General features: G+C 50.5%; 1 protein-coding gene across 1 annotated transcript in view; it reads right to left on the bottom strand.

Annotated features, from left to right (window-relative positions):
- The window catches only part of CHST13 (carbohydrate (chondroitin 4) sulfotransferase 13), a 13509-nt gene that overhangs the window by 1639 nt on the left and 690 nt on the right, over positions 1 to 11180 (bottom strand). The window contains exons 2-3 of the mRNA XM_005866969.2: positions 2289 to 2464; positions 1804 to 1886 (exon numbers count right to left, since the gene is read on the bottom strand). Coding sequence (XP_005867031.2) covers positions 1804 to 1886; positions 2289 to 2412 — 207 coding nt within the window. The 5' untranslated portion in view covers positions 2413 to 2464. The remainder of the gene's footprint in view (positions 1 to 1803; positions 1887 to 2288; positions 2465 to 11180) is intronic.

Here is an 11180-nt window from a genome sequence, read left to right as displayed (position 1 = left end):
GGGGGGGGGGACACCTGCAATAATGTCAACATTAACATTTTTAATGAGAAAAATAACAAAAAAACTCATGATGTGATGTGGAAAAAAAAAAAGAACGATAGCTTTGGTCTGTACCCCTCTGTCTAAGGGGTCAGTCAACCCACCGGCCCCTCCCAGACTGATTTGAGAACCCTGGGGCTACAGGCAGGACCTGGGGGACTAGTGACAGGCTGGGGCCCGGGCTCAGCGGGTCCCTGGAGCTGCAGGGGAGCATGGAGGGTGTTGTGTGCTGAATGGGGTCTCCAGGGGATGAGAGATGCTGCCACGGAGGTGGGGTGGCATCAGGATCTCGTACCAGGCGGCACCCGGACAGAGCTACGTCTCACAGAGCAAATGCAGAAGTCAGCCAGTTTGCAGACCCCGAATCAATTTCTTTTTGAGGCAAAACCAAATCTGCCAGGGGAGGCAGGCAGCGGAAGCCAGACACAGGAAAAATAATGGTACTTTGTAATCTAAGCCAAGACGGCGAGGGGAGGCAGGGCCTTCTCCACACAAGGCCCTCGCCCAATGCAGCGGGACTCCGCCAAGGTTACCAGCTAGGAGGAACCACAGGACAAAGCAGCTGCCCAGAGGCACAGCCTTCCAGGGACTGCATAGGCCCCTGTGGACCTTTTGCATGGACCCTGGACGGACCACAGCTCTCCTGTCTCCTTTTCAATCCCAACTGTTACAGTCCCAGCAAGAAAGAGATGGCTTTTTCTGGAAGGACTTTGGCAAAGGGACTGTTGACAGGTGTGAGAGCAGGGGCAGACAGCCAACCGGGATGGTGGCACCCAGAAACAGAGACCATCCAAGGTCTCAAGGGGGTGGGGCCATGTGAACACAGAGTGCAGGCATGCAAACAATGGGGCGGGGCCATGTGATCAAGCAGAAGTGGGCATGTAAGCAAGGGAGCAGGGCCAGTAATCAAGCGAAAGTACTCAGGTGAAAAGGGGTGGGGCCACCTGATCTTGGGAGAACAGGTGTGTCAACAAAGGGGTGGGGCCACGTGAACAGGAGGGAGAAGTCCAGTGAGAAGGAGGATGGGCTGCGTGAAGACTGAAGGGAGGGGGCCAGGAGTCCCTGGAAGCTGAAGAGACAGGAAGGACCCTCTCCCAGAGCCCTTAGAGCAGCGGTTCTCAACCTGTGGGTTGCGACCCCTTTGGGGGTTGAACGACCCTTCCACAGGGGTCGCCTAAGACCATCGGAAAACACATATATAATTACATATTGTTTTTGTGATTAATCACTATGCTTTAATTATGTTCAATTTGTAACAATGAATGCAACATGATTATAGTAACCAGTCATTAGCAAACATAGTTCGTTATTAATAACTAGAGGCCTGGTGCACAAAATTCGTGCAGGGTAGGGTCCCTAGGCTTGGCCTCCTCCTTCCCTCACTCCCTCAGCGCCCCACCGCCACTAGTAGCCAGACATGTTCTGCGCCGCCCCCTGGTGGTCAGCACACATCATAGCGAGCAATCAAACTCCCGCTGTCCCGGTCAAACTCCCAAGTGGACAATTTGCATATTAGCCTGTTATATATATATATAGATTATGTGTAACAGGATATTGTAAAAATTAAGTTATGAAATTTTTATTAAAAAGTTTCTTACATACGGTTATATTGGCTGGGCTGCAAAAATATTCATTGTGGGCCACATGTGGTCCGCGGGCAGCGAGTTTGACATGCTTGCTGTAGGTTTACATTGAGGCTCTCAGGTTCCCATGTCTAGAGGCAGAGGGAGGGGTCCCAGAATGGGGGGGGGTCTGTCCACTTACCTGGTCCAGGTCATAGAGCATCTGCAGGGGACTCCTCTTCTTCCCACCAAGCCAGCCAGAGCCCGGGGCCTTGTTTCCAGATTCTGTGGAGCGTAAAGAGAGAGGTGTCATTGCTGCATCCGAAGAAATGGCTTTGATGCTTGGTCAGCTCACCTAGGGCACAACTAACCCATCTCTGAGACTCAGTTTCCCTCCTGTCCCACCTGCCTTGGGATGGGGAGGGAGGTTGGTGAAGTGTGGGGAAGCACCGACAGGGCCCCTAATCCAACAGGCAGGTTGCTTGGTGTCACTCCTACTCCTATGCCCTGCCCTCTAGAGTTGGAAGATGCCAGACAGGAAGAGATGAGAGGAAAGGTGGTACCCAGCCCATAGCCCTCTGGGAAAGGCCTAACCACTCAGGCTCACCCACCTGAATCTGCCCTCATCTCATGCCCTGCCCTAGCCAGCCCCATGACCGAGGAGCCCTCAGGGACTCAAGAAGCTACCTGTCTGTCCAGAGAGGGATGGGCAGTAGTGGAGTGGCACCGCCAGACTGCAGGCTCTCCACTGACCCACTGTGAATTCCTCCAGCAGCCTGTAATTCCCCGAGCAGTGTGCATGCTTCTTCATGGTAAACACAGCATTAGCTGTCTCCCAGAATGGATGCCCCTGAGGACAGATACTATCTTTCTGTCTCAGTGCCAAATTTTTCAATCTTCCTAAAACTACCATAAACTCAGCTTGCTAAGTTTATTCTTCACTCAAAATGTGTCTCAAGGACTATCTTCTTAAACATATTCAATTAATATGGATATATTTTTAGTACTATAATCAATATAGGTGAGGAAAGGTTCAAGACCTGGATCATATTTTTCTTAAATATGATCATATTTATTAATACAACAATAAAGTATAACACAATCTTTACAACATCACCAAAATTGCAAATCTTTAGATTGACCAAGAAGGAAAAAATAAAGACTCAAATTACTAAGAGCAGGAATGGAAGAGGTGACATTAGTACTAGACCTTATAGAAATAGGAAAGGATTATTAGAGTATAATATGAACAACTATACAAGAGTAAATTATATAACCTAAATGAAATAGAAAATTCCTAGAAAGGCACAAATTCCTAAAATTGACTCAAGAAGAAATACAAAAACCTCAACAGACTTATAACAAGTGAAAAGACTGAATTAGTAATTTTTAAAAGGAAGCCATGTTGAGACTGGTAGGAGGGGCAGAGACCTGAAATGGGCTGGTCCCACAACCATGTGTGGAAGTTATACTCGGGAGGGATATCTCGGCTGTGAGGTCCCCAGTGAAGAGCAAGGGGGTCCTCGCCCCACATCAGCCTGCCCAGCCCACAACATCTGGCTGTGGAAATAGGCGGGCCTCTGTCTGGGTAGAGGGCTGCTGTAGACCCCGGTGTCCTCTTAAAAGGCCCGAGCACAGACTCACTCACAAACATTGCCCTAAGCTCCAGCCAAGGGACAACGGCTAGAAAAGCACCAGGGACATATGGGAAAGAACTGACTCGTCCAGCTTCAGGGTGAAGGCTGGAGGGGCAGCTCAATGGGCAGGTGCCATTGTTAATTTGTTGAGCCCTCCTCCCACCCCCACAGCTGGCAAGTGCTGGCAGGCGCTGTTTTCCCTTTGTTGAGCCCTAGCCCCCTACTCCACCAGTCTACAGGATCAGGCTGGTGCCCCGTCTGAGTTTCCAACAACCTGCCTAACACCACTCACCCCACTTGGTGATCCCAAGATCCCACCCCACCCAACTTGGGCATCTGCCTCTTTTAGCTGCTGTTCCTCACGAGCTGCTGGCCTTGGCCTATGCTGCAAACTTCCCTAAACTTTCTCAAAGGGCCACAAACCTGAAACAGCAGTGGCTGTTCTTGGCATGCCCTGTACCTCTTGCTAAGCAGCCCCAATCCTGGCACCCCAGGCACCTCCAAGCAAAGCACAGGCAGCTACCAACCGAAGATTATGTTGTACCTCCTAGCAGGTGGCCCTGCATCAGGCATAGGCAGCAGCTGATCTGGGCATGTGCGGGATTCCCTCCCAAAGGCTCTAGAACCAACACACCTTGTGGTTGAATTCAGACAACACCACACTGAGCACCACCCAATTAGCTCCATAAATGACACAGTCAAAGAGCAACTCGGCAGGCACCAGAGCCCCACTAAAGCGAATCCTGGTCCATGCAGCCAAACCCCATACAACAGCTCAGCTGTAATGAAGGCCAGTCCTTACAACCAGTCAGCCTGACGGTCAATCCCTCCCACTGACAGGCCAACAGCAATCCAGGCTCAACTACAACAGGAAGGCACACACAACTCACACAGGGACACAACTGGAGCACCTGGCTCAGATGACCAGAAAGATTGCACCTCTCGACCCCACAGGACACCTACTATGTAAGGCCACTCCACCAAGACGGGAGATGTATGGAGTTTCCTCAAAAAATTAAATATGGAACTGCCATTTGACCCAGTGATCCCACTTCTAGGAGTATATCCTAAGAAAATCAAAGCACCAATCAGAAAGAATGTATGCACTCCTATGTTCATAGCAGCACAATTTACAATAGCTAAGATCTGGAAACAGCCCAGTAGATGAGCGGATAAAAAAGCTGTGGTATGTTTACCATGGAATACTATGCAGCAGTAAAAAGAAGAATCTCTTACCCTTTGAGACAGCATGGAGGGAGCTGGAGAGTATCATGCTAAGTGAAATAAGCCAGTCAGAGAAAGACAAGTATCACATGATCACACTCATATGTGGAATCCAAGTAACAAAATAAACTAATGAAGGAAGTAGATCCAGACACATGGAGCATGGAACAGAGTGTGGAATCTCAGAGGGAAGGCAGGGAAGGGTGGGTGGGAGGTAATCAATCAAAGACCTTGTAAGCATATATGCATAACCCAAGGGCACAGACAATAGGGTGCTGAAGGCCTGGAGTTGGGGGCTGGGGAGGGGGCTGGAAGGGGTCAATGGGAGAAAAAGGGGGACATATGTAATACTTTCAACAATAAAGAATTAAAAATAAAAAAGACCAGGAGATGTAGCAGATCTACCTAATACATAGAAACAAACATAGGGAAGCAGTCATAATGAAGAGACAAAGAAATATGTCTTAAATGAAAGAACAGAACAAAACTCCAGAAAAATAACTAAACAAAATGGAGACAACCAATATACCAGATGCAGAGTTCAAAACACTGGTTATAAGGATGCTCAATGATCTCAGTGAGAGCTTCAACAAAAAGGAAACAAAAATGGAGAAAGACAAAACACTAAAAAGAACCAGTCAGAAATGAAAACAATAACTGACATGAAGAATACATTAGAAAGAACAACAGCAGATTAGATGAAGCAGAGTACCAAATCAGCAATTTGAAAGATAAGGTAGCAGAAAACACCCAATCAGAACAGCAAAAGAAAAATGAATTTTAAAAATGAGGATAGTTTAAGGGACTTCTGGGGCAACATCAAGTGTAATAATATTTAATCATAGGGGTAGCAGAAGGAGAAGAGAGAGAACAAATATTGAAAACCTATTTGAATAAATAATAACTGAAAGAAATATACGTACAAATGCAGGAAGCGCAGAGAATCTCAAATAATATGAATCCAAAGAGGCTGACATCAAGACACATCATAATGGAAATGCCAAAGTTAAGACAAAGAGGATCTTAAAAGCTGCAAGAGAAAAGCAGTTATCTATAAGGAAGCTAGAAACGCAGGCACCTTCTTAAAGGGCCAATGCACACTATTTCATTGGCAGCCACTCACCATGGGCTCTGGCAGAGGGAGGGCAGAGTGGACTCCAGCTGTGTGAGGAGAGTTCAGGCTTGGTGGCTCTGGGGAGAGAGCTGAGAGGACAGCTACCTGGATCCCTGTACTGAGTTATTCCCCCATACTGCAAAAGCCATCTTTCTCGGGCAGACCTTTCCCATTCATGCAGCATTAGCCTGGGGGGAGCAATAGCCCCACCCTTTGGAATGCCTCTCGTCCAGCCTTGTGGAGTTCAGCTCTGACTACACCCAGAGGCTCATTAAGGTCAGAGACGTGCTCGGCCTGTGTGGCGCAGTGGTTGAGCGTTGACCTATGAACCAGGAGGTCAGGGTTCGATTCCCGGTCAGGGCACATGCCTTGGTTTGTGGGCTCACTCCCCAGTGTGGGGCGTGCAGGAGGCAGCCAATCAAATGATTCTCTCTCATCATTGATGCTTCTCTCTCTCTCCCTCTTCATTTCTCTCTGAAATCAATAAAAATATATTTTTAAAAAGTTCAGAGACATGGATGTATGGAACAGACTGAGAGATCTTAGAGGGAAAGAAGGTGTGGGGGATGGGAAGAGATTAACCAAAGCATAGCCAGTGGACACGGACAACAGTGTGGTAAAGGCCTGGAGGGAGGTGGGGGCTGGGTGGATAAGCGGAAGTTGGGGGAAATAGGAGACATCTGTAATACTGTCAACAATAAAAAGTAAACTTAAAGAAAAAAATAGACACTCCTCCAAAGAGGACATACAGATGGCCAATAGACATACAAAAAAAAAAAATGCTCAACATCACTAATCATCAGAGAGATGTAAATTAAAACTACAATGAGGTATCACCTCATACCTGCTGGAATGGCTATCATCAATAAATAAATAACAAGTGCTGGCCAGGATGTGGAGAAAAGGGAACCTCAGTGTACTGTTGGTGGGAATGCAGACTGGTACAGCTACTGTAGAAATTAATATGGAGTTTCCTCAAAAAATTAAAAATGGCCGAAACCGGTTTGGCTCAGTGGATAGAGCGTCAGCCTGCGGACTGAAAGGTCCCAGGTTCGATTCCGGTCAAGGGCATGTACCTGGGTTGCGGGCACATCCCCAGTAGATGTGCAGGAGGCAGCTGATCGATGTTTCTAACTCTCTATCTCTCTCCCTTCCTCTCTGTAAAAAAAATCAATAAAATATATTTAAAAAAAAATTAAAAATGGAACTGCCATTTGACCCAGTAATCCCACTTCTGGGAATACTAGTATATCCTAAGAATCCCCAAACACCAACCAATCAGAAAGAATATATGCACTCCTATGTTCATAGCAGAATAATTTACAACTAGAGGCTGGTGAATGAATTCATGAATTCATGCACCAGTGGGGTCCTTCAGCCTGGCCTGTGGGATTGGGCGAAACCGTCTCTCCAACATCCCCCAAGGGGTCCCAGATTGCAAGAGGGCACAGGCCAGGCCAAGGGACCCCGCCGGTGCATGATCAGGGCTGGGGAAGGATGTGGGAGGTTGGCCAGCCGGAGAGGGACCGTAGGAGGATTCCAGGGCGTGTCTGACCTGTCTCACTCAGTCCCAATCAGCTGGACTCCAGCAGCAAGCTAACCTACCAGTTGGAGCGTCTGCCCTCTGGTGGTCAGTGCACATCATAGTGAGCCATTGAGCTGCCTTAGCATTTCATTAGCATATTACACTTTGATTGGTTGAACTGCCGACTGGACAACTGGACACTTAGCATATTAGGCTTTTATTATATAGGATAGCTAAGATCTGTAAACAGCCCAAGTGTCCATTAGTAGATGAGTGAATAAAAAAGCTGTGGTACAGCCCAGCCGGTGTGGCTCAGTGATTGAGCTTCGCCTATGAACCAGGAGGTTATGGTTCACCTTTCTTACCATTTTGCAGATGGTGAAGTGGAGGCTCAGAGAGGTGTTACCTCTGGCACGAGGTCACCCAGTGACCAGCTCCTCTTGGGACCACAGCTGGGACTGAGGAAGAGTTGGTGCCCATCAGGGGTTGTGGGAAGAGGAACTCCAAGTAACAGAGAAGAAACCTAGGCCTGTCTTATTCTAAGGCCCCTTAACTCAGAACCTTCCAGAAACACTAGCCCTTGAGAAAGGCCTGTCATTTCCTAGGCAGACCACAGCCTGCAGGAGTGTGGGTCCCATACCAGACTCCGGTGGCCAGTGGGTGGAGTGCAAGAGGAAGTGGGCACCAGAGAGAGGCCCAGAGTAGCTGTGGCCAGTGATTACAGGGCTGGGCCATCCCCACCCGGGCCGGCCACACAGATCAGAGGAACCCAGGTCCACCAGGAGGGCAGGCTGGCCATGGAGCGGGGACAGATGGGTCTAAGGGGTTAAAGAGGGGAATGCTTGAAGATCCCAGGGTCCAGCCCCCCACTCTGGACAGCTAGAGGCTGGGGGTCTAGCGTAGGGACTAGCCTCAAACAGGGCCACCCTGAGGCCTCCCCCAACCTCCACTGCCATCACCCCCCCCCACACACACACACACACCTATTTATTTCCTCCCAGCCCTTCCACTGGGCTCCATGTCCCAGGGCCCCTGTGGAGCAGACAGGCCAGGGAGAGCTAGGTGGGCAGGCCCCAGTCTCATGGTCAGGGAGGGTCCTGGACCTAAGCCAAAGAACTCTGCCATCCAGAGCAACCACAGGCAAACCACACGGGGTTCTGCTTTGAAAAAAGGAAACAAAAATAGCAGGAGGTTATGGAGAGAAGAGGGAGAGGGCAATAGGAGGGAGGAGAGAAAGAGGAACTGGGTGCCAAGGACAGAGATGGAGAGAGAAGAAACTACACACAACGACAGAGACAGAGACTGGGAGAATCCCGGAAATCCGGCCGGCACCATGCGCTGTACTCAGCGATTTGTGAACATTGATGCTTTCTCCTATTGGGTGGTAACTATTATATCCCCACCTGACAGATGGGGAAATAGGATCAGAGAGGCAACGAAACAAGCCTAAGGCCTCACAGCAAGTAAGGGCCAGAAACAGGATTTTACCCCAGGCCACAGCATATGTGTGACCTTAACGCGCAAGCCATGCCATCCTGCCCTCAGGCACCCACTCCACCCTGCACAAAACTCGATTCACAGCATCCACAGGCTGGTGGCTGAAATGCCACACCAAGAAACCAGACAAATTGTCCATGCACGCTCACCCCCAAGGAAAGCCTCAGTCCCCCACTTTATACGGAGGGCGGGAGACGCAGGGCAAGTTGTTGCATGGGGGACTTGAGGCTTCACCATTTTGGGGAAACAATGGTGATCCCAGTCTGGTAAGCATAGATTATGACACAAGGTTTCTGGTTAATAAGTTCTAGCTGGGCTAGTGTTGCAAGATCAGATAAGCAGGAGCCACAGGCCTCGCTGCTCGAGTCTGCTCTAACCCATTCACTCCCCCTGATGACTTAGGCCTTCTGGGGTGACCTATGTGCCCCTGGGTCAGGGACATTCCCTCTGGTGATCAGGCTAAGCGATGAACTCGTTGACAAACCCTTCATAAGTAAAAAGCAATTCTGCTTTTTTTTTTTTTTGGAGAGAAATAGTGATCTCTCCACTCCAATTTAAAATTCAGACTGCACGCTGAACTCCACAAACCACGTGGAAAGGAAACCTATCTGATCAGATCATTCTTGGGCACCAGTCACATCAGCTCTGTCTCCAGAACCATCAGGAAGCCCCCCATTTCTGCTTCCTGCACAGTATCAGCCCAGGGCAAGCCCCGTCCACTCTGCCCAGGAAAATCACCAGTCTCTTCAACTGGCTTCCTATTTCTTCTTGTTCCATCTTGGTGATCTTAAAACCTAGATGGCTTCCCATGGCTATCAGTAAATTCCAGTTCCTTCCCAAGGCCCTCTAGGCGCATCTCCCACCCTCCCCAGCTCTCTCCTCAGCTGCAGCCACACTGAACATAGTAGGTGCATCCCCACCTTTGCACTAACTTTTCCTTCGACCTGGGAAGCTCCTCCAGGGAACATTTTAGGGGAGATACTGCTTGTTGTTCAGATCTCAACTCAAATGTCTCATCCACATCAGGATATTTCAGTCTCTCCTTTTTTTTTTTTTTTAATTCTCACCTGAAAATATGTTTATTGATTTTGAGAGAGAGAGAGAACGAGAGAGAAAAATCAATGTGAGAGAGAAACATCCATCTGCCTCCCATATGAGCCCCAACTGGGGATCGAACCCGAAACCTAGGGCTGTGCCCTGACCCGGAATCAAGCCCGAAACCATTTTGGTGTACAGGACTGCAGCTCCCAGCCGTGGCTTGTGGAGGGGTCCAGGTCTGGACAGCGGTGTCCAGCCACAGAGGGAATGGTGTGAGTGGCAGGGTGAGCTGGTGAGCACTGAGGAGGCCTCTCCAAACCCTGGCCTCCAGTCCAGAGGCAGTCAGGGAAGGCTGAGGGTGGCAGGGAGTGGGGGTGGGGGGAGAAGCCCCTCACCTCGGGAGGGAAGGAGCACATGCCAGGCCGAACCATGACGGGGCCATGGTAAGGAGGCCCGAGGCCAGGCACTTCCTGTGTGCCCTCATTCCCCTCAGCAGAAGCCGGGTAGGAAGAACTTGGGCATTCCATTACAGATGGGAGCCCTGAAGCCCTGAGAGGGGAGGGAATAGGTCGCCCAGCGGATAAGGCTGTAGATGACCTATCCTACACCAACCTAGACCCAGCCGGGGTCCCCCATGGGTAAGTGCTGCCCCCCGAACAGTCTCCTCAGCCTCATCACTTAGGCCACCCTAACCCCACTGCCCAGTGGCCCCTGCCCACCCTGGGGTTTGGAGAACCTGTCTGAGAGGCTCCAAAAGGGGACTCCAAGGATTTTCACAATCCCCCCCCCCACACACACACACACACATTCACACACTCACACTCACGTCAGGAAAGGCAAACAGAGCCAGAGGTCAGGAGAACAAGCCAATGGTTGAGCCCCTCAAGCCCAGGACAGACTGTGCAGCCAGCACGTCAGCCATCCACACCCATCCCTCCACTCACTTCTCTGGCATGTGCGTCCTGTGAATGGGTGGGTGAAAGGGTTTGAGGAATTCATACAAGTGAAGTCTGGCACAAGCCGGCCTGGAGCAGGGACTCCACACTGCGGGGTCCCGACTGGCTGCCTCATTTCCACCAACCAGACCATGAGGTAGATGCAAAGGAGCCCCAAGTCCTTGTCAGTGTGAACTTCAGGTGGAGCAGGGCACCCCAGGCAGCACCCTACCAGGCACACAGAGGAAGCAGCTGGGGATGCAGGGGCATCAAACTCCCTCCCACGCCAGGCGAGAAGGGGGTGGGGCGAAGTAAAGGAAGCTGCCTTCCCAGGTGGGCCAAACGCAGCCCACCACCCGCCACTGAGCCAGGTCGCTAGGCACAGGCTGGCAGGCCCTAGCGGTCCCATCCCGGGCGCTTGGAGACCACTTCTCCAAGGGAGGAACGCCTTGCGGGGAGCTGGGGCACAGGCGGGGCATCTAGAGCCTTTCTGGGCCCACTCGCCCCTATCCTCTAGCCCAGGAGCAGACAGACAGCAGGTGCCCCTGCCCCGGCGAGGGACTGGCCACTGCCCCCGGCCCAGCTGGCACTCACCCGGGAGTAGGGCGC

The sequence above is a fragment of the Myotis brandtii genome, unplaced genomic scaffold (genome assembly GCF_000412655.1).
Source record: "Myotis brandtii unplaced genomic scaffold, ASM41265v1 scaffold240, whole genome shotgun sequence".
Classification (NCBI taxonomy): Eukaryota; Metazoa; Chordata; class Mammalia; order Chiroptera; family Vespertilionidae; genus Myotis; species Myotis brandtii.
The sequence above is the reverse complement of the archived record's forward strand: the minus strand, read 5'-3'. Positions and strand labels throughout refer to the sequence as shown.